Below are 24,820 nucleotides of genomic sequence, written 5' to 3'. Positions count from 1 at the left end.
TGAACATATAATTCTAAAATATTTTTGGAAAGAACATGCCAAATCACCTTTTATTTATACAGAAAAGTCATATTTAGCAAAGGACACATCAAGGTCAGAGTGGCTATGGCCCAAGAGACAAGGCAGGGAGGTGACAGGCCTTCTGAGATCCTGCTTCAGGACAAGGGGTCTGGGGCAAAGTGATGAGATGATAAGTAAGTGGTGAGTGCTGGCAGCCACAGAAAGGAGAAAGCTCCAGTTGCATCAACGCAGTTGGCAGGTCATGCGTGGAACTCACATCAACTCACTGCTACTAGCAGTGCTGGGGAGGGGAGGAGAAGGGTAGGGGGAAATTAGTGGTATTAACTGGAGTGAGAGCCACTCCCTGGTTCCTGGAAAACTCCCACCAAGCGACACAGCAACGAACCCCAGGATGGTGTGAAATGTATACAAATGTACACATTTATCGTTATAAATCTCTATTTCTATCCACATACATGCTTAATCATTATTTTGTTACTTCTAATTATCTGTTGCTTTTAAGCAAGTCTAAAGTCTCTATAATCTTGGTTTCCAAGTCAAATGTGGTTCACAAAAACTACTTAACAAATGTTAGTAAAATTGTGTGTGTGTGTGTGTGTGTATATACACACACATGATATAAAATAAATATATTTTATACATTGAAATAGGTTGCACAACTTTGTATATGTTCATTAAAATCTATATTATATATTAATATTTATATGTAAAATCTGGTTTATTGTATGTATACACATGACACAAGTAGATTGGAAAATCTGAACTTGATGTTACATTGTTACTATTTGGTTTCTGACTTTGAAGAAGTCACATAGGTCTTTTATAACCCACGTGGATTTCTTATAACCAGTAGCAGGAGGATGAATTCTTTCTTTCATAATTGCCTGAATAAGAAATGTGCCCACCACAACTGAAATCCTGTATCTTTAAGCACTTAAATTGTTTGGACACCTGTGATGGTCAAACAGTTTCTGAAATGCACTAACTATAAAGTTTTTGCCAGTCTTCCAAGGTCTTTGATTTTAGCAGAAGTACTTTGGACAGTCATGTAGGGGAGGAAAATAATTTTCCTTCTACACTTGTAGATTCTTGGTTGAGACATCATTGCATTAATAAGATTCACAAGAGAAAAGAAAAAAAAAAGCAAACAGAAATGTAATAACATGTATACTTTCTGTACACATAGGAGATACCCAGGAAAGCTAAGTCCTTCAAATAGCCCAGGCCACCTCCTTACATACAGTGTCTGGTTAAAGACAAAAGAAGATGTTGTGAGCAGGGGGAGCCAGTTAAGGGCAGTTATTGAGTAAAGCACTGTCAACAAGGGGATGATTGTTAGGCAGATTCAAATCTCTGCCTTCACCACTGGTAAGTTTCTAGATATTTAGCCAAACTCTTCTTTCTGGTAGAGGGATGGAGATACTCATAAAAATGGAGATTTTTGTTATTTGAATGCCTCTTACAAAAGGTAACTTCCACTCAGTTTTAAGCTTCACACCTGTATCTGCTGTTTGTTAAAAATAATAAGCCTAAAATAATCCTTATGCCGAAGAGGCATATTTTGGGTTGGCAAATTCTGCATCTCTTCAACAAGTATTATGTCATTTCAGTAAAGCCTGTGAAAGTCACTCGGTAGTGTTCTCCAGGCCAGAATACTGGAGTGGGTAGCCTTTCCCTTCTCCAGGGGATCTTCCCGACTCAGGATCGAACTGGGGTCTTCTGCTTGCAGGTGGATTCTTTACCAACTGAACTATCAGGGAAGCCCTGGTAAAGCCTATTTGTACTTAAATTGTGGAAAGTCTGTCTTGGAATTACTAGGAAGTTATTCTAGTCACAGTCCTAGCAAAATAATATTTACAACAAAGATAAAATCTCTAAACTCAGTCCTACATTCTTCCAGTTTGAAGAGAAATTCTTGTTGATATGATGCAAATTTTAAAATGTGTAGCACAGAGGCCTCTATTGCTAAATAGTTTGTAATTCAATTCTCTTGAGGAGATTATTCTAAACTGAGTCTAAGATATCAGATGCATTTATGTAACTAAATTAAAAGCTGATTTTTAAATTTCTGCCTACGTTTTGTCTAGAAGGTAGTAGGCAGCTGGATCCTGGGAAATACTGAGTGATAAATATTTCTCTCTCTCTCTCTTTTTTTTTTTTTTTTACAGATGTATGTTTGTCTCAGGGTAGACACTACTTGAAATGTTATATCTATAACTAAGCAAGTAAATATGCTGAGGAAGTGATTTTGATTTTTCTTTTCTAATAAGGCGAAGTGGAAAATTTGGAAAGGTAGGGAACAGCAAGCTTGTTTGGTTCAAGAATCATACAAGTTTAGAAAGTTTCCCAGATGACTCATATGATAGCATTGTATAAAAGATATGTGACAGTTTAGATAGTTTTGGGTTTCAGAAATTAACTATCCCCCACATAAGAGATATTAGCTATAAACATCCTCATGCCAATGACTCATATTCCCACACAATCTAATTAATTTAGTCAATTTTAACGAGGGACATTTTTCTTTGAAGTTATATAAATAAAAAGTCGTTAATTTTTTTTAATATTCCTTCAACTTTCTGATTCTACTACCACTGTTTACCCAAAAAGCCTTTTTTAAATTTCTCCTAGAAACTCACATTTTACTAGTCACTTGCTGTCCTTCAGGATCAGCTTCAGAGATCAAAGCTACTATTTTCATTCAGTTCTATTCAGCCATTCAAATGGCTTTTTTTTTTTTTTCTTTTTATGGGATTGCAACAAACTGAAACTCTGATCACATTCTCTGCACCAAACTACAGTGACTCCATTCTCTGTCATTACAGAGAAAATGTGAAAATCCTCCTATTGAAGAGTTTTCTTGGCACATAACTCCCATTATTTAGAGCTACTTATAAAGCTCATCTAGATACCATGCTAGGAATTGAAAATTAAAATATATCCCTAATATTAGTTTTTATATAATATTTGAGAAGGTAGAACTGTTGCTATAAGAAGACATCTTAAATTTGATAATCTTACAAATAATAAAATTGCATGTTTTTGGTTAAAATAAGTCCCTTGGAGATAAAATACATAAAAATGTACTAATCTATTTAAGTATAAAGTTGCTTACTAAAATGAATCTAAGTGTGTGGGAAGGAAAGTGTATTTTAATCCACAGGTTTCATAAATGGTAGGAACATGAGAATGATGTTTTTCTATCAACAAGTAACTAAATTCCCCAATTTCTGAAAAAAATTAAAGGTTACATACTACATTAAATAGTAAAATGTGTGTAATTTTTAATTAAAAACATTGTTTTTCCAGTATGCCACTAAAATGCATAACACCTAAACTATCTTAAGTAAAAGGCCCTCTTCTGAGAAAGCTACTTAATCTGACACTCTTAAAGAAAATGCATTCAATTTTTAATGTAATGCGGGAAGGTATGAAAAGTACTGGTAGATTAAGCAGGCCCTTCTCTTTACTTGCAAACTCCCAAGACAGACTTTCACTCCTTGTTTTGCTTGGGTCTCCTTTTTACTGAAATCTTTTCCTCTGATTATCTACTCCAGAGAATGCAGGACCAGCAAAGTTAGCTTTTCAATAAAATAAAAAAATATTTTCACCTTCATCTCTTTTATCTCCCTTCATTACAACTACTACATAGCAGTGTCAACTCCCAGGAAAACCTTAGGCAATGGCTTGGTTTCTTCTATAGCTAGTTTTTCTTTTTTTGAGTTTTGTCTCAAAGTGACAGTAAAGCAGAGTGCAACTAATATAAGTACAATAGACCTCTAACCTGCCTTTGGCTCTGGCTGGAAATCCTGATGGTGTGTGTTGAGTCAGGGGGGGTGTTTTTGTGGGTGGATAAATGATGAACTATTTGTGAAGGGATATTTCCTTGATATCTTTGGTGCAAAGAAGTTAAAAAAAAAATTAGGTGCAAAACACTTCACAACACAATCTTTTCCCATCTTTTCCATTCAATGTAATAAGGCTCTAAGACATTAATGCCTAACTTCCCAATTAGGCATCACATTTACCTGGCTCAGCATATTTTTCAACACTACAGCAAAGCCAACTCTTTTCCAGACCTATATCCCTCCATGCATTAACTACATTCTCCACCCCATGCCCAACAATGCCCCTCCTATCTCAAGGAGGGGGAGAGGATAATCAAAGCAGGGTCCCCAGACATCATTAGTGCTCCTTTGCTCCATCGGCATTCTGTCTTACTATGACAATGTCCTATGTAAATATAAAGTTGTCTTATGGGATTAGACAAGCTTCTTTTCCTTTGGCCCTGACAGGACTGCTGTCCCTGGTGCTGAACCATGTTACCCCACCAGGGAGTCTGCTGCCAGGTCAAAAGGGCTGGATAGAAAACCTGGCTCACTCATCTTAAGAATGCTCAGGTGCAGAAACAAGAGATACTTTGGTCACAGGAGCAGAACCCATCCCCCAACACATACACACACACACACACACACACACACACACACAAACACATCTGCCGGGTATACGCCAGGACCCCATTTGTAGTTTTCTCTTCCAGACCCCCACCCAAACGCCTCCAACATGGCCTCAAATGCCAGCATGTATCAGCACAGCCCACCTAGACATCAGATTGCAGTACTATCAAAATGCTACTCCCCAAACGCAAAGTCTTTATGGCGTTAGCTTTTCCATTCTAAAAGAAAGAAATAAAACCCATTAAATAAATAAATAAATGAAAATGACCTTCCTTTTCTCTCCCTCCTTTTCCTGCCCCACATATTCACATTCTCCTAAATAACAAAGCCCCAAATCCCAGAAGAGTCTTTTAAATCTGGGTGGTCTCCCTAGTTCCTCGGTCCCCACCCCTTCCCCCACCTCTGTGAAACAAAACAACCCCGAAAAGGGCATATCTTACCCCGGGTAGAGCGATAGCAGGAGCAGAATCCACAGCGTCATTTTCTGTGAAAATACAGGAGTCGAGTAGACTGAGCTTCCTGTGCTCCATATATTTGTCAAACTCATCGTTTTTTTTTTTTTTTTCCCTCCCCTGCCTCTAGCCTCTAGGTTGCAGAAGAATCCCTCCCCTTTGTATTATTATTATGCTTATGATCTGATGGTGGCTCCCCCCACCTGCCTCTAGTAGGTCCGTCACTGGGGAGCCGTATTGCTACCAGCTTCGGAAATTAATATTCAGGGGGCAGAAATAACATCAGCACAAACGCTTGCAGATACCATCAAAGCATCAGCTCAGGGAGCAGCTTTCAAGTCTAGGGGAATAATATAATTGAGGCAGGGGGAGGGTACAGGGAGAGACGCATAGGAGACAAATAAGAGAATGAGAAACGCGGGCACACTCTTACACATATTCATGTCCCCCCACCATTCACACATACTCTCCCAGGTCCATCGTTTTATGTTTGTTTATTTGTTTGCTTTGCTTTGATTTTTCTTTTAGAGGGCAGCAAGTATGTATGTGTGCTGGGGGTGTGTGTATGTGTTTAAAAGAAATACTCGAGTCTCTGCGTGATTAACCATCACGCAGATTAACTATGAGGTCAAAGTGGAAGCGATGCGTGCTGCTGCAGAAGGAATTAACACATGCGTGGTGTCTTTCCAGCGCTGTTTAACTCTTTGGTGCACACACAAGCATGCAAAGAGAGGCTTTCCTGGGGACAAGAGATGCTTTAGCAATTTATATACTATATCACCAGTGACAGAAGGTGTCTCTTCAGATCTGCCAAGAATCCTTATTTAAAATCATGCAACATTAGAAATTAGGGTTACATCGTAGGGGAAGGGGGAGCAGGTGTTGGGGGAGGAGTGGTTGTTTCTCTGTAAACCATCCATTAAGAAAACAGATTCGGTGAATTTTTAACTTGAATGAAGCGAGAAAACATTGATAGAATTACAAAACAAGAAGAATCTATGCTCTTCAGTATTCACTCCTCCTCTTTCTGCTCCCTATCCCTAGTGAAAATGCAAAGACACAGACTACTTGGATATTAAATAATATAAATATAAATGCATGAAAATAGCTGCCTAAAGACTATAGACCACAGAATAGGGGCCTGCTTCTTGAAAGGATGGTGGATAAAGGGGAAAGTCAAGATGACATTAACAATATAAAGGGAATTCTATTTGCTCTGTGGGATTTGACTTTTGTTGTTGTTCTGCTTGGTGATAATTCTGAAAATTTCTGGAGTGGAAGAGTGGTGTTACCATGCTTCTTTCTTGTCTCGAATGTTACCATGGATACTGATACATGGGAGATATCCTTTTATGTCAACTTAGTTCATCCACTGCAGAGGAAACCCCATTCTCTCATCATGGAGAAGCAAGTGGAGGAGTGTTTCAAGGCTCCTGCAACACTGAGACCATAGCAAAGATGTTCATGAAAAATTCCAAGTGAAGAGGACCAATCAGACTCCCTGGAACACAGCAGGGAGTCAGTCCAAAACCAGTGCCTCTTCTACAAGAAAGTCTTCCAGGTAGGGAACTTGAGTAGAGTCCAGGATGCATAGGAATAGAACATGGGATGAGTACATGCACACTTCATCTGCAAACATAAAACATACTTAACGACAGTAGAGAGAAGAACTGTTGGCTTCCTTTAGACTGAGGAAACATATTCTGACACTAAAGCAAAAAACGCCTAACAGACATGCCTGGAAACCTGCATGCCTTCAGAACTTAGGCAGTTATTTATGGCATTTGAATAAAATCCAATTAAAACAACAACAGCATTCACATGTAGTAGTCAACTTTTTTTTTTTTTTTGGTAGTGATTAAATTAGAGACAGAAAAAAATGAAAGTGTCTTCCTTTGCAATTTGCTTATTCCTTACTGCACTGTGAGGAATTTTGGCCCTCCTCATATTTATCCTTTTTTTTTTTTTTTTAAGAAAACAAGTCTATGTTGTTAATAGCTGTGTATTTATTTTCAGTTAAGACATTCTATCATATTTTTGTAGGCCAAAGCTTGCGTGTTCACATGCCTACAAAAGCCAAGCAAGTGAGATAAGTGAAAAAAGAAAAGAAAGAGCTAGTTCTGAATCAGTATAGTAGTGGAAACCATGCACACTGGAGTACTTGTACCCCATCTGAATGGCGTTGCCACTGTTCTGTTCCAGTCAGTTGCCAGAGGAAATAGGAATACAATTATAAGAAACATCCTAATTTTTCAAATACACAGGAGGCCAAACTGAACAGATATACAGACCATTAAGCTGCAAATAAAAACTGATGTGACAATTCTGTCTTCTACCAAATAGAACATTTCCAATTTTCCAATATAAGTTATTTTTTCCCTTTGAATTTAGTGACAAGCATAGTGAACCAGTGAGAATGAATGCTATCACATTCACAAAGTAGTAATTCAGATTTGATTCCTTATTGGTATCATAATGATCCCTGTAAATTATAAGTTATTTCAATAATGGAATACATGCCACCATATTAAGAGAAATCTATAGAGGAAATTATACTATTATAATATCTGGGTACAATTTTAACTATGCTATTCGTGGCTTGCAAGTTGCAGTTTGCTTTGGTGGATCTTTCCTATCTGGTGGCTGCTATTTGAAAAAAAAAATAATATCAATATATTTTCTAAGATTTAACCACATACATATTCACTGGTATTTGTAAGAGATTTTGTCTAATAATTTTTTGTAATCACCTTCTAGTTGTGAGTATAATCACCTTTTATTCTTGCCCATTTTTAAGTTTATGTTTGATGCATCTTTAAACAACCATAATTTGATAAATATGTTCATATTTTCACTGCAAACAATATATTTGCTGTGTGAAAAGTGAAAGTGAAGTCACTCAGTCATGTCAGACTCTGCGACCCCACGTACTGTAGCCCGCCAGGCTCCTCCATCCATGGGATTTTCCAGGCAAGCATACTGGAATCGGTTGCCATTTCCTTCTCCAGGGGAATCTTCCTGACCCAGGGATCAAACCCAGGTCTCCCACATTGCAGGCAGACTCTTTACCAACTGAGCCACAACTTACACTGAAATTTTAAAATTATTAAAAAGTAGAAAGAAAAAACTACCACCTGCATCTTCTCATTCAAACAAGCCCCTGTCAATATATTGGAGACTTGTTTGGTAGACTAATTTTATCTGAATGAAGATTATTTTAATTTGATATTGTGTTATTATTATTACTATTACTATTGTCACTGAGAAACGCTGGGCTGGAAGAAGCACAAGCTGGAATCAAGATTGCTGGGAGAAATATCAATAACCTCAGATATGCAGATGACACCACCCTTATGGCAGACAGTGAAGAAGAACTAAAAAGCCTCTTGATGAAAGTGAAAGAGGAGAGTGAAAAAGTTGGCTTAAAGCTCAACATTCAGAAAAATAAGATCATGGCATCCGGTCCCATCACTTCATGGGAAATAGATGGGGAAACAGTGGAAACAGTGGCTGACTTTATTTTTTGGGGCTCCAAAATCACTGCAGATGGTGACCGCAGCCATGAAATTAAAAGATGCTTACTCCTTGGAAGGAAAGTTATGACCAACCTAGATAGCATATTCAAAAGCAGAGACATTACTTTGCCAAAAAAGGTCCGTCTAGTCCAGGCTATGGTTTTTCCAGTGGTCACATATGGATGTGAGAGTTGGACTGTGAAGAAAGCTGAGTGTCAAAGAATTGATGCTTTTGAACTGTGGTGTTGGAGAAGACTCTTGAGAGTCCCTTGGACTGCAAGGAGATCCAACCAGTCCATTCTAAAGGAGATCAGTCCTGGGTGTTCTTTGGAAGGACTGATGCTAAAGCTGAAACTTCAATACTTTGGCCACCTCATGCGAAGAGTTGACTCATTGGAAAAGACTCTGATGCTGGGAGGGATTGGGGGCAAGAAGGGAAGGGGACGACAGAGGATGAGATGGCTGCATGGTATCACCAACATGAGTTTGTTGGTGGACATGAGTTTGGGTGAACTCTGGGAGTTGGTGATGGACAGAGAGGCCTGGCGTGCTGCAATTCATGGGGTCGCAAACAGTCGGACACGACTGAGCGGCTGAACTGAACTGAACTGACTGTCATTACTATACACAGAAGTAAATTATGAAATCTAAAGTTGGATCAATTTGGTTGTCAACATCAAATCTCTTAACTCTTGTAGAATTAAGATAAATAACTTAGGTTCTAGTTCTGCTAATGATGAAGTAGGCCAACCATTATGCAGATAACATTTATAACTTGTGGAGAAATCATTAAATAAAAACTATGTACACCCTAGAAAGTCACCAAAAATGGGCCAAAAGTGATGAAGATTTGACCATAAAATGAGGAAACTGGATTGGATGAGGTCTAGGGTTTCCCTGAGGGCACTTAAAAGATGATAAAATTTTCCTCATTTACTGGAGGCTTCCCTGGTGGCTCAGAGGTTCAAGCATCTGCCTGCAATATGGGAGACCCAGGTTCGATTCTTGGATCGGGAAGATCCCCTGGAGAATGAAATGGCAACACACTCCAGTATTTGCTTGGAGAATCCCATGGACGGAGGAGCCTGGTAGGCTACAGTCTAAAGGGTTGCAAAGAGTTGGTCGACTGAGCGACTTCACTTTTACTTTCTTTGGTTTTAGCATGGAAAGTTTCATTCTAGGAAACAGTTGCAGAGATATAGGATGATTAACATCAGCAGAAGGCAACAACCTTAATTAACTCTTAGAGCAGCTCAAATTAAGGGAGAAATCAGAGAAACAAAATAGCAACAGAAAGGTTAGACTCCAGATCCACAAACAAACTTTGTTTAGATACCTGTTTTTGAAGGGAAAGAGCAACAAGGCAAAGAAACCTAAAATAAAGCGAAAATGGATCAACACAATTGAGGTCAGGAAACAGTGGATGATACATTTAATGTGCTGAAAATAAACTATACATAGAATCAAATATCCAATATACAGATCTGTTAGAAAAGTAAGGGGGAAAAAAGACCTTTTCAAATAAATGAAGGCTGAGAGAATTTGTCATCAGCAAAGATGAGATAAAAATAATGCTAAGGTAAATTCTTCAGGCTGAGGAAAGTGATGCCAGATGGGAAGCCAGCTCTGTGACAAATGAAGAACCCTGAAAATGGTCAACATATGAAGAAACTATATATACAATATGTAGTATTATACACATTATATATATAAATAAAAATATGTATACAAAGTGTATTTATTTGTTCTTTTAAAAATCACCTGACTTTTTAATACAAAAATTTTAACAGTGCATTTTGGGGTTTATAAAACATATATATGTATAAAATACATGTCAACAATTGCACAAAATATCCCAGAGTTGGGGGTAAATAAAATTATACTTTTATAATTGTTTGGTTATTTCAAGAAATAATATGGCAACTATACGTAGAGTTTGATAAGACCCAGAGGTGAATATGGTAATCTTTAAAGCACCACTAAAAGTAATATTAAAAGCTATAGCTAAAAATCATTTAAAAAATACTAAAAAAAAAAACCCCTCATAAATACAAAAGAAGGTAGAAAATACCAAACAGGGGGAAAAGACAAACAGAATGCAGATAGCAAAATTGTGGCAGAATAGCAACATAACCACAAGGAGTATTACAAGAGATAAAGAGGTGTTCTATATGATGACAAAAAGATCAACTCATCAAGATGACATAAGAATTACAAAATTTTCCACACCCAATAACAGGGCTTCAGAATAAATAGGAGCAAAAACTGACAGAACAGGAGAAAGAGATAAATCTCACAATCACAGTTGGAGATATTAAAAGTCCTCTGACTTAACATTTATAGAATACAATACCCAACAATTGAAGAGTGAAGTAAAAAAGGTACATCATTTTCAACTGTTCATAAAATATGCCTCAGTAAGTATCAAATTTTTGGAAGCTTACATATTCTCTAACTACAATAGAATTCATTAGAAATCAATACTATATGTAGAAACATTTCAAAAACTTTGAAAGTAATACTTCTAAATGATACACAGATCAAAGAAGAAACCACAGGAAAAGTTGTAAATGTTTCAAAACAAATGAAAATGAAAATACAACATATCAAAACTTGTTTTGTGGAGTTAAGGCAAGCCTTAGAGGAAAGCTTAGAACTATAAAATACATAGAAAAAGGAAAGGTTGGAGACAATAATGTAAGCTTCTGACTTTAAAAGCTAGAAAAAAGAACAGAGTTCTATGTATATTCATTTGATTTTCAGTAAAGGTGAGGCATTTCCAAGGAGGAAGATTAATGATTTAAAATAATGATGCTGAAACAAATGATTAGATTATTTTTAAATAGCATAATGTTGAAAATAACATTTGCCCTTTATTTCATCTCTTATGCCAAAGCTAAAATTAATAATTTTAAGAAGAAAAGAGAATATGTTTATAATGTTGGGATTGACAAAAAATTCTTAGAGCAGGCATAAAGTAGAAAATATAAAATATGACTGATAAATTGGTCTTAATAAAAATGAAAAATATCTGTTCATAAAAAGACCACTAAAAAATGAAAAGGCAAGTCACATACAGGCAGAAAATGTTTGCATTATAAATAATAAAGGATTTGTATCCAGAATACATGAAGAAATTCTTCATTTTAATAATGAAAATTCAAGCAACCTAATAAAAAAGGTCAAAGTCCTCGAACAGACCAAAAAAAGTTGTATGTATCTAATAAGGACATGAAAAAGCTCTCATCAACAGTGTTCATTAAGAAAATAAAAAATGAAGCCACAATGATATCTTTTCTTGTGGACTGTAATCGCTAAAATTAGGAGAAGTGACAATATTAAATTTTTGAGGGCATAGAACAACCAAAATTCATTTTTCCTAGTAAGAATGTAAATGGTAATTGTATTTGCAAAGGATTATGACATTTGCTTTCAATGTTAAACAGTCACTTACCACATGAACAAGTCATTTTACTTCAAGATATTTATCAGAGAAAAATAAATGTATGCATATTCCAAAAAACTCTGTATAAGAATTGTGTAGATTTATTCATATTTGAAGTAATCTGAATATCATTAATAGAAAAATGGATAATCAGATTTAAGGGTATATATTAAAAAATGAAAAAACATGATTGAAGAGTAATCTTATGAATCATTCATTTTCATAAACATATACACAGATAAATATGCATATATATATACACACACATACATACATACATACATATGACAACATGCTTGAATCTCAAAGCTATTATGCTAAAAGAAGCTAGGCAAACCACAGTATGTATTATATAGTGCCATTTATGTGACCTTCCAGGGAAGCAAAAGAAAATCATGCGATTAAAATCAGAATAGAGGTTGCTTATAATGGTTGAATCACAAGAGAAATTTCTGGGGTAAAGGAAATATTCCTGATTAGGAAAGTTATTACCCAGGCTAATACACTAGTAAAATTCATAAAAGCATACTCAAGATCTAATCATTTCACTGTGTATTAATTTCACATTGGTAAAATTATTGTTAAAATAAATATTGCCCTTATCAATAAGCATGAACTGTGACAGCCAAAGTACTGTGTATGATAGGCTTTATTTGATCATCATAAAAAAAGAACAAACAGAAGGCAAGCCATATTACTTTCAAATTTCTGCACATGGGAAGTTTAAAGTTTAGAGAGACTAAACAACTTGTCCAAGATAACCCACAGTGTCCACTATAGTCTATAGCAGAGCAGATTTTAAACCCAGTTTGCAGTTTAAGCAACTGAACTCTTTAGCATGGTTGCACACAGTTTTCCAAAAAGTATGACTGGTAATAAATAACATAGTTACTAATTCATTTCCTTAATCATGAGCTACAATAAAATTTTAGAGGAAACATGATGTAATGCAAAGATCAGAGAGTCTGGAGTCAAAAATTTTAGTTCTGTCATTACCTTTGTGACTTTAGGGAAATTACTTCATTTCCCTAGATCTTATTGTCTTATCAATAAATTGATTGGTGAAACAGGTGATATATAAGGATCTTTTCAGTTCTAAGTATTCAGTTCAGTTCAGTCACTCAGTCGTGTCCAACTCTTCGCAACCCCATGAACCGCAGCATGCCAGGCCTCCCTGTCCATCACCAACTCCCGGAGTTCACTGAGACTCACGTCCATCAAGTCGGTGATGCCATCCAGCCATTTCATCCTCTGTCGTCCCCTTCTTCTCTTGCCCCCAATCCCTCCCAGCATCAGAGTCTTTTCCAGTGAGTCAACTCTTCGCATGAGGTGGCCAAACTACTGGAGTTTCAGCTTTAGCAGCATTCCTTCCAAAGAAATCCCAGGGCTTATTTCCTTCAGAATGGACTGGTTGGATCTCCTTGCAGTCCAAGAAACTCTCAAGAGTCTTCTCCAACATCACAGTTCAAAAGCATCAATTCTTTGACACTCAGCTTTCTTTATAGTCCAACTCTCACATCCATACATGACTACTGGAAAAACCATAGCTTTGACTAGATGGACTTTGTTGGCAAAGAAATGTCTCTGCTTTTTAATATGCTGTCTAGGTTGATCATAGCTTTTCTTCCAAGGAGCAAGCATCTTTTTATATCATGGCTGCAGTCACCATCTGCAGTGATTTTGGAGCGCAAGAAAAGAAAGTCTGTCACTGTTTCCATCGTTTCCCCATCTATTTCCCATGAAGTGATGGGACTAGGTGCCATGATCTTATTTTTCTGAATGTTGAGTTTTAAGCCAACTTTTTCACTCTCCTCTTTCACTTTCATCAAGAGGCTCTTTAGTTCTTTGCTTTCTGCCATAAGAGTGGTGTCATCTGCATATCCGAGGTTATTGATATTTCTCCCGGCAATCTTGATTCCAGCTTGTGCTTCTTCCAGCCCAGCATTTCTCATTATATACTCTGAATATAAGTTAAATAAATAGGGTGGCAATATAATATAGACTCTTTGACTATTTGTTCAAATCTAAAAGTTGAGTCTTAGAGTGTATCCTTGGAAACATTGTGCCAGTTTACATTTGCAACAAAAATGTATGCATGCCAGTTTGGTCATTCTTTAGAAGCCACAGGAAATTTACATATACACACACACAGAACACACACAGACTCATGTGTGTGTGTGTGTCAAAGCTAAGGCCTGTAAAACGAAGGCATTCTCAACACTGACTCAGTTTGGCATGTGAATCAATGCTGTGAATTATTGTGTAATGCTTTTCAGATGGCCTAGGCAATCATGACACAGTAAGAGACTCTCCCAGGCTAATGTCTCTCAGTGCTAATGAGATGCTTCCAGGGACTTTGTTTCAGACTTTGAGTCACCAGGGTGTCATTTAGTGTGACTATTACTGGATGGGACTGGTAGGACAGGTAGGCCTGGAACCATAGTATCAATTTCCCACTATTGGCTTCAGAATCCCTTCACGTACCCAATAAAAGAGGATTTTAAATTGTAGGAGAAAATAAAGGACAAACGAAAATGACAGCAAATGACTATAGTGATAATTTATGGCATTCTTAGAATTCTCTTAATTTCCTTTTGGGGGGGATTCAGTTAAAAGGTGAATCAGTTCTTAAGTGATTGATTTCTTTTATTAAAAGTTTTAATTATAAAATATAAATATAAATAAAATTATTGTAGCCATTAAAATTTATTTGGCACAGTTTACATCAGAAGAAAAAATGTAAAAAATTAGAAAATATAATATTTTATTGAGGAAAATAATTTCAGCACCTCAAGTTAATACTTAAAAGAAAACATGGCTTCTTTCAAGTTATAGAAAGTACATAAAAATTTCTATTGCCTTTGTCAAAAAACAAGAGGTTTCCGCAAGAAAAATTAATCCATTGTAATTTTTAAGTTTTATCAGAAATTTTAAGTTTTACATTTTATCAGATATTTTATGATCATGCCTATGTCACAACTGATAAAGATTTTTTACATTTTACAATTGTGTCATTTTTATTTGAGCAAACAATACTAAACTCATAGAGCTGTGTGGATTAAATAAATTAATATATATAAACACTATATAATTTCTGATCCATATTGATTATTCATTATAATTATTATGTGTTTTTTTATTATTCGACAACACTCACCAAAATTTATTAGCATTTAATAGGTACAAGCCTCAACCTAGGCATCATTTAAACAAAGCTGGATTAAATACGTTTCCTGCCCTTGAGGAGATTATGGTTCAGTGACTTAAATTTCTACCTTTCTCACTAGAACACAACATAATAAATCCTTTACCAGTGCTCATTGATTTTTCATAAATATATATCTGACTGCCTTGCATACCCCTTCAGAGTCTCCTGGAACAACAAACTCTGTCTATCTAAGACATAAGTTCATTAAGGGGCTTTCTCACAAAAACTCATTTCTGGTCTCTGTGGACTCCTCCTTTCTTCCATGTGAAATCCCAGGCATAGCTCACTGTTTTCCCTGTCACTGTAGCTAACAGATGAAGAAGGATTTACTAGTTCTTACAGGTAAAATTCTACTTAACTTAAAACTCTAAACACGGCAATTTAAAACATTTCTGCTATACCAAAAAGATTTCCTTCAGGATAAGAAATCTGAAAGGGGAAGGAGAAGACTAAATGACATGTCTGAGTTTTCTTGGTATACCTTTCCCCTCATTTTTTCCCTAACACAGAAACATTCCCACACACTTACATACACACGTGCAAAGACATAAACAGGTATGCACCCTATAGCTGCTTTTTAACAAGGGGAGGAGGTGAATGGAGATACCACTTGACTGGTACATTAAAATCTGATGTCAGAATCTTAGATACACATTTATTCTCTTTTATGAGGCATTTTTGAGATGTCTTAAGAGATACCTGCTAAGGGCTACCAAGAAGTTTTTTGGTATAGAAAATGTCTAAGTGGAGGTGATGATCTCAGTTGCTGCATCTCTGGGAGATGCCAGTCTTTTTGAAATGAACAGAAGTTCTTTATGTGAAATCTTTCAAGATGGTATACAGCCAACCCTCTTTCCTGGGAGTCACATATGACTCATGGAAAACACACATTTTTTTTGCCAAGCTCTGAAAGTGCAGAATGTTTGCAGTATACCCAGTCTTTTCTGCTATTACCAGAAAGCTCTAGCCATAGCCTCTTGCCTTTAGATTGTTATAATTCTGAATTATGTATAGGTCCCTATGTCCTCCAAATTCTTTAAGGAATGTCTGTCATTCTCTTTAAGTAGTTCTCTTTAACTCCAAACCTGTGGCTCAAAGTGCGAGGTCAATTCACAGTATCTAAAAAGTGGAAGCAAGCCCAGTGTGCATCAAGAGATAAATGCATAAGCAAAGTGTTGTACATATATATGCATAAGAGAATATTATTCAGCCTTAAAAAGAAAAGAAAGTGAAGTCACTCAGTCGTGTCCGACTCTTTGCGATCCCATGGACTGTAGTTTCCCAGTTTTCTCCATCCATGGGATTTTCCAGGCAAGAGTGGGTTGCCATTTCCTTTTCCAGGGGATGTTCTTGTCCCAGGGATTGAACCCAGGTCTCCCGCATTGCAGGCAGATGCTTTATCCTCTGAGCCACAAGGAGATTCTTAAATATGCATAGAACAGATGAACTTTGAGGACATTATGTTACATGAAATAAGCTAGTCACACACAAAAAAACAAACATTGCATGATTCCACTTATATGAGATACTTATTGCTGTTGTTGAGTCACCCAATTGTGTCCAACTCTTTGAAAACCCATGGACTAGAGCATGCCAGGCCTCCCCGTCCTTCACCATCTCCTGGAGTTTGCCTAAGTTCATGTTCATTGCATTGGTGATGCCGTCCAGCCATCTCATCCTCTGACGCCCTCTTTTCCTTCTGCCCTCAATCTTTTCCAGCATCAGGGACTTTTCCAATGAGTTGTCTGTTCACATCAGATGGCCAAAATACTGGAGCTTTAGCTACAGCATTAATCCTTCCAGTGAATATTCAGGGTTGATCTCCCTTAAGATTTACTGGTTTGATCTCCTTGCTCTCCAAGGGACTTTCAGGCATCTTCTCCAGCACCACAGTCTGAAGGCATCAATGCTTTGGCATCCTGCCTTCTTTATGGTCTAGCTCTCAGAACAGTACAAGACCACTGGGAAGACCATAGCCTTGACTATATGGATCTTTGTTGGCAGAGTAATGTCTCTGCTTTTCGGCACACTAAGTTTGTCATTGAGATACTTACAAGTATTCAAAATCCTAGAGACAGGAAATACAATGGTTGCCACCATCAACAGTGACATGGGAATGGGATCTTAATGTTAAAGAGGTACAGAGTTTCAGTTTTTACAAGATGAAATGACTTCTGAAGACAGATGGTAGTCATGATTATACAATATTATGATAATAATCAGGAGAGAAAATTCCTTTGACATTATCTTCTCAATTCACATCAGTAAAGCAGCTATTTACTTATAATTTATTCCTACTTGTTTGAATCCTATTTCTAATAAAAAAATTTGAACCGAATTATCCATAAACCCAGGCAAACAAGTATGATTTTAAGTTGGTTTATCAACTCATTCATTTAACAAATACTGTTAATTGTTAACTAAAGAATCAGATACTGTGCCAGATGCTAGAGCTATACAGGTGATTAAGCCATGATTTTTGTCCTGAAGCTCCACAGATTCATGAGAAAGGCACTATGTGTACATCTTGGAAAAATGATTTAAGATGGTGAAACAAAAGGTGACCATCTGAGAACTTAAACAGGGCTGGCTGTGAGTACTTGATATTGAATGGAGTATTATTTAAATCTTTGTGAATTACTGTAGCTCATTGATACTATGTTTGTGAAATTAGATAGTATTAACACTTTCATGGACATCACCAGATGGTCAACACCGAAATCAGATTGACTATATTCTTTGCAGCCAAAGATGGAGAAACTCTATACAGTCAGCAAAAACAAGACCAGGAGCTGACTGTGGCTCAGACCATAAACACCTTAATGCCAAATTCAGACTTAAATTGAAGAAAGTAGGGAAAACCACTAGACCATTCAGGTATGACCTCAATCAAATCCCTTATGATTATACAGTGGAAGTGAGAAATAGGTTTAAGGGCCTAGATCTGATAGAGTATGATGAACTATGGAATGAGGTTCGTGACACTGTACAGGAGACAGGGATCAAGACCATCCCCATGGAAAAGAAATGCAAAAAAGCAAAATGGCTCTCTGGGGAGGCGTTACAAATAGCTGTGAAAAGAAGAGAAGCGAAAAGCAAAGGAGAAAAGGAAAGATATAAACATCTGAATGCAGAGTTCCAAAGAATAGCAAGAAGAGATAAGAAAGCCTTCTTCAACGATCAATGCAAAGAAATAGAGGAAAACAATAGAATGGGAAAGACTAGGGATCTCTTCAAGAAAATCAGAGATACCAAAAGAACATTTCATGCAAAGATGGGCTCGATAAAGGACAGAAATGGTATTGACCTAACAGTAGCAGAAGATAGTAAGAAGAGATGGCAAGAATACACAGAAGAACTGTACAAAAAAGAGCTTCATGACCCAGATAATCACGATGGTGTGATCATTGACCTAGAGCCAGACATCCTGGAATGTGAAGTCAAGTGGGCCTTAGAAAGCATCACTATGAACAAAGCTAGTGGAGGTGATGGAATTCCAGTTGAGCTATTCCAAATCCTGAAAGATGATGCTGTGAAAGTGCTGCAGTTTTTTTTGTTTGTTTGTTTGTTTGTTTTTGCTGCATTATGCCAGCAAATTTGGAAAACTCAGCAGTGGCCACAGGACTGGAAAAGGTCAGTTTTCATTCCAATCCCAAAGAAAGGCAATGCCAAAGAATGCTCAAACTACCACACAATTGCACTCATCTCACATGCTAGTAAAGTAATGCTCAAAATTCTCCAAGCCAGGCTTCAGCAATATGTGAACTGTAAACTTCCAGATGTTCAAGTTGGTTTTAGAAAAGGCAGAGGAACCAGAGATCAAATTGCCAACATCTGCTGGATCATGGTAAAAGCAAGAAAGCTCTAGAAAAGCATCTATTTCTGCTTTACTGACTATGCCAAAGCCTTTGACTGTGTGGATCACAATAAACTGTGGAAAATTCTGAGAGAGATGGGAATACCAGACCACCTGATCTGCCTCTTGAGAAATTTGTATGCAGGTCAGGAAGCAACAGTTAGAACTGGACATGGAACAACAGACTGGTTCCAAATAGGAAAAGGAGTACGTCAAGGCTGTATATTGTCACCCTGTTTATTTAACTTCTATGCAGAGTACATCATGAGAAATGCTGGACTGGAAGAAACACAAGCTGGAATCAAGATTGCTGGGAGAAATATCAATAACCTCAGATATGCAGATGACACCACCCTTATGGCAGAAAGTGAAGAGGAACTCAAAAGCCTCTTGATGAAAGTGAAAGAGGAGAGTGAAAAAGTTGGCTTAAAGCTCAACATTCAGAAAATGAAGATCATGGCATCCGGTCCCATCACTTAATGGGAAATAGATGGGGAAACAGTGGAAACAGTGTCAGACTTTATTTTTATGGGCTCCAAAATCACTACAGATGGTGACTGCAGCCATGAAATTAAAAGACGCTTACTCCTTGGAAGGAAAGTTATGACCAACCTAGATAGCATATTAAAAAGCAGAGACATTACTTTGCCAACAAAGGTCCATCTAGTCAAGGCTATGGTTTTTCCTGTGGTCATGTATGGATGTGAGAGTTGGACTGTGAAGAAGGCTGAGCACCGAATAATTGATGCTTTTGAACTGTGGTGTTGGAGAAGACTCTTGAGAGTCCCTTGGACTGCAAGGAGATCCAACCAGTCCATTCTAAAGGAGATCAGCCCTGGGATTTCTTTGGAGGGAATGATGCTAAAGCTGAAACTCCAGTACTTTGGCCACCTCATGCGAAGAGTTGACTCATTGAAAATGACTCTGATGCTGGGAGGGATTGGGGGCAAGAGGAGAAGGGGACAACAGAGGATGAGATGGCTGGATGGCATCACTGACTCGATGGACATGAGTCTGAGTGAACTCTGGGAGTTGGTGATGAACAGGGAGGCCTGGCGTGCTGTGATTCATGGTGTAGCAGAGAGTCGGACACGACTGAGTGACTGATCTGTTCTGATCTGAACACTTTCATTGGGTTTCCCTAGTAGCTCACCAGGTAAAGAATCTACCTGCAATGCAGGAGACCTAGGTTCAATCCCTGGGTTGGGAAGATTACCTGGAGAAGCGAACAGCTACCCACTCCAGTATTCCAGCCTGGAGAATTCTGTGGACAGAGGAGCCTGGCAATCTACAGTCCATGGGGTCCCAAAGAGATAGTTTTAACACCTTATTACTTCAGACATTTTCATTAATCAGTACCAAATTAATTACTCAGTGAAAAACTATTCAATGTAAGAGTTAAAAGTGACTTTATCCAACCAGACCTTCTCTTTGAACTAAAAAGGCAAATTAGGTCCAGAGGGGTTTAATGACTGATCTGAAGTTACCCCTCTGAATAGCAACAGAGCCAGCATGGGTAATGCAGATTTCCTAAATGGGTTTCCCAGGTGGCACAGTGGTAAAGAATCTACCTGCTGACTCAAGAAATACAGGTTTGATTCCTGGGTCAGGAAGATCCCCTGGTGGAGGAAATGGCAACCCATTACAGTATTCTTGCTTGGAAATTTCCATAGCGAGAGAAGCCTTTCAGGCTACAGTCCATGGGGTCACAAAGAGTTAGACACGACTGAGCGACTGAGCCACACACACAGATCTCGCCTCTACCTGTGACCTCTTCCTCAAGGGAAAAACAAACAACCCAACAAACTTCAGTTTGCAGATTAAGACAAAGATGAAGATTATCACTACAAGTATTTTTTTCAGTTCTTTTTATTGAATAATCTTCAGTTTATGAGATAATTTCCTGTTTATTTTAATCCAGTCACCAAAAGATCATTTACTTTTTGAGTGCAGATATTTAACTCAATATATTATAGCAGAGGAGAAGGCAATGGCAACCTACTCCAGTACTCTTGCCTGGAAAATCCCATGGACAGAGTAGCCTGGTAGGCTGCAGTCCATGGGGTCGCTAAGAGTCGGATATGACTGAGCATTTTTACTTTCACTTCTCACTTTCATGCATTGGAGAAGGAAATGGCAACCCACTCCAGTGTTCTTGCCTGGAGAATCCCAGGGACGGGGGAGCCTGGTGGGCTGCCATCTCTGGGGTCACACAGAGTCAGACATGACTGAAGCGACTTAGCAGCAGCAGCAGCAGCAGCATTATAGCAGAACACGATTTATCATTTGTAACGCTGGAGATACAGAAGAAAAGAGTGCTAGAGGTTGGAGGGCATCCAGTGAGGTAGTTTTGGTCACCTAAGAGTTTATTTTAATGACAGAACTTGGTTTGAACCATTGAGTTGGTGACAGTCTCAACCTCCTACTCTTCCCTTCAGATTGTTTTCCTTTATTTCTTCCTTGAAATCTCAATTCTACCCAGGTAATTACCCAACTGACAGCCAACTATTTTATTTTGGTTACTTCGTAAAAAGTACTTTGTATACAGGAGGTCTACAGCAATATAAGTAGTGATTAAAAGTCTTATTTCTATGTGAGACAAATTTGTTCATTTCAGCTAGGTTACCATAAGGCTTTTGGTATGAGCAAAGAAAAATGAAAAACAAAATGTTCCCTTCTAACATAAAAACTCATACTTTTCAAACATTTTTCATTTTCCTTTAGACCATATTAACCTTGTCATCTCCAGCTGCCTGGGGAGACCATATTTAGTCATTTATCATTTTGTTTCAGACTTTGGGCTTCTGTCATCAAATGAATGAAAAATTCTTAGAAAATTCAAACTCCAATGTGACATGTAGCTACCTAAAGGGACTATTCTTTATTAAAAAGCATAGTTAATTATAATAATAAATGCATGATTTAGTGAATGGTTTGTGCCTTACAAAATCTTGACTATGCCCACATTATTTCTGAGAAATATAAGCCTTTATATTTTTATAATATTCACTTTTTGCTAATTGTAGAAAGAACCCATATTCCAAGTAAAATGTTTGGAAAAGATATTGAATAAAAATCTTTGCAATTCCCTTTTAATGCTGGCTATTTCATTGGTCATCACATATTTTCTGAAATCCTTATTGTCATAACTAGATAATATTCATCATTTTTTATATTCCAGTTTTAACAGTCCTTTTATTGTCATCTATGCTATTTCCAAATATTTTTGTTGTTATTCAGTTCCACCATTATAAATAATATAGTAAGAACATTTTTGTAGGTAAAGCTTTGATTGCCTCCCTACTTAATTTCCTGTGATCATTTCTAGATATCAGGTTGTTGAATCAAAGGACACAGGTGTTTTTATAATTCTTGGTTTTTTGACCAACATTGCCAAATCATTGGAACAGGGAAGCAACCAAACCTTAACAATGGTCTCTCCAAGGTAACAGCTCCTTTCTTCCACTTGCTCAACTGCTGACGTCTCTATATTCTCATGTTCTTTTCCTCATGAGATACCTCCTGTCTTCACCTTGTATTAGTTAGGGCATTTAATACAAACACTTAAGTATTAAAAGTGTTAATACTTAACACTTTGGAAAACCTATTATGTGCTGAACAATGTGCTCTATTGTCTGGAGTACACCAGTGAATAAAACAAGAGGGATCCATTCCTTCTCTGAGTTGGTTTTCTAGTTGGGGAAACAGATATTAAAGAGAAAAACACACTAATAAATATGAACTAACAAGTTGTAATAAGAACCATTGAGAAACTAAAGAAGTTGCACAGAGACTGAGTAACAGGGTGGAGGATGTATTATTTATATTGATATGGGGCTCAAGGACGGCTGCATTTACTCCTTAAGTCCTGCTTTCTAATGCATCATTTTTTCTAATTAAGAAGTGCCTAGTAGCAACTTTCCCCCGCTTTATCATAATATCTTACATCAAAGATATCAAAGCCAGTAAGTAAATACATTAGGTTTTACTCCCATAGTCACAGAAAAATATTTTATAGCTTAAAACTTAATACAAATCTAGAATCCATAAAGGAGGTTTAGGAGAAAAAGAAATCTTCATGACAAAAATGAACTGTAAATGTAATCAAAGTTGAACTATACTATGAATTAAAAAAAAATCGACTCAAAAGTTGTTAATATATTATTCCACAAAGAGCTCCTATAACTGATAAGTAATTTCATCCCAACAGAATAACAAGAACAGGCTATAAAAGTTAACAAATGAAGAATTGCAAAAGGACAATAAATACATGAAAAAAGGCAATAGTTTTTTGGGGGGGATCTTCCCAACCCAAGAATTTAACCCATGTCTCTTATGTCTCCTGCACTGGCAGGCAGGTTCTTTACCACTCGAGTCAGCTGGGAAGCCCAATGTCTACCATAGATATTTTCTATCTTGAGGGGAGAGGCTGCATCAATTTAATGGATATAAAATGGTTGTTTTAATATGGTTTTTCTCTGGCAACTGTTGCCAGAGGTGGGGGGTAGGGGACAAACTCCTGCATTAAGTACCACTGTACCATGTGAGAATATCTTGTAATCACCTTGGAGAGCTTAGGAGGGATAATCTGATAACAGGAGGGGAGAGAGACCTGGAGACAACTGTCTTCACCGTCCGAATAAGAGTTACACAAGACTATGGTTCTTATTTAAATAAACTAAAATTGATAGTTTCCATTAGTTGTAACTCAAAGTAGCCTGATAATATGCAAACACTATCAATGGTAACAAATTATGAAAATATATTTGGATAATCATCAACAAATAACTGTAAGTAAGTTGAAATGTTCACCTCTTGCTGTTCTAGCTATCAATACTAGAAACTCTAAGGAATATGTCCAATTTAAATATAGCATATATCTTGTAACCTTAATTTTAAAAGCAAAATGATATAGATAAAGCCAAAAAACCCAAAAGCCTTTGCACAGCAAAGGATACAAATAAAACAAATGAAAAGAAAACCCACAGATTGGGAGAAAATATTTGCAAATGATGTGACTAACAAGGGATTAGTCTCCAAAATCTACAAACAGCTCATGAAGCTTAACATAATCAAAACAAACAACCCAAATAATAAATGGGCAGAAGACCTAAATAGACATTTCTCCAAATACATTCAGATGGCCAACAAACATATGAAAAGATGTGGCTTCCCTGGTGGCTCAGACAGTAAAGTGTCTACAATGCGGGAGACCTGGATTCAATCCCTGGTTTGGGAAGATCCCCTGGAGAAGGAAATGGCAATCCACTCCAGTACTATTGCCTGGAAAATCCCATGGACAGAGGAGCCTCATAGGCTACAGTCCATGGGGTCACAAAGAGTTGGACATGACTGAGCAACTTCACTTTCACCTTTCATCCTCTGTCCACAGGGATTCTCCAGGCAAGACTACTGGAGTGAGTTGCCATGCACTCCTTCAGGGAATCAGCCCCAACCCAGCGGTTGAACTCAGGTCTCCCGCATTGCAGGAGGATTCTTTACTGTTTAAGCCACCAGGAAAGCCCAAGAATACTAGAGCGGGTAGCCTATCCCTTCCAGACCCACGAATCAAAGTGGGGTCTCCTGCATTGCAGGAGGATTCTTTACCAGCTAAGCTACCTGGGAAGCCCCAGGAATTACTAGAGAAATGCAAATCAAAACTATGAGATATTATCTGATACCAGTGAAAATGGCTATCATCAAAAAAATCAGTATCTATTAATACTGGAGAGAGTGTGGAAAGAAGTGACCCCTCCAACACTATTGATCGAATGTAAATTAGTACAGCCACTATGGAGAACAGTATAGAGGTTCCTTAAATAAAACTAAAAGGAGAGCTACTATATGATCCTGCGATCCCACTCCT

The 24,820-nt window shown here is 37.4% G+C and overlaps 1 protein-coding gene across 3 annotated transcripts in view; it reads right to left on the bottom strand.

Annotated features, from left to right (window-relative positions):
• GABRG2 (gamma-aminobutyric acid type A receptor subunit gamma2) overlaps positions 1-24,820 on the bottom strand; it is a 243,559-nt gene that overhangs the window by 130,457 nt on the left and 88,282 nt on the right. For 2 of the 3 annotated variants that reach the window (XM_086413764.1, XM_086413765.1), the window contains exon 1: positions 4,919-5,376. In XM_086413764.1, coding sequence (XP_086269890.1) covers positions 4,919-5,025 — 107 coding nt within the window. In that variant the 5' untranslated portion in view covers positions 5,026-5,376. Of the gene's footprint in view, positions 1-4,918; positions 5,377-24,820 lie in introns of those variants that run through there. The other variant, XM_086413766.1, reaches the window with a different exon arrangement.

This window comes from Bos grunniens, chromosome 7, assembly GCF_055505025.1.
Source record: "Bos grunniens cultivar Pamir isolate PY7600 chromosome 7, Bosgru_T2T1.0, whole genome shotgun sequence".
NCBI lineage: Eukaryota > Metazoa > Chordata > Mammalia > Artiodactyla > Bovidae > Bos > Bos grunniens.
This window is presented reverse-complemented; position numbering and strand designations above follow the sequence as displayed.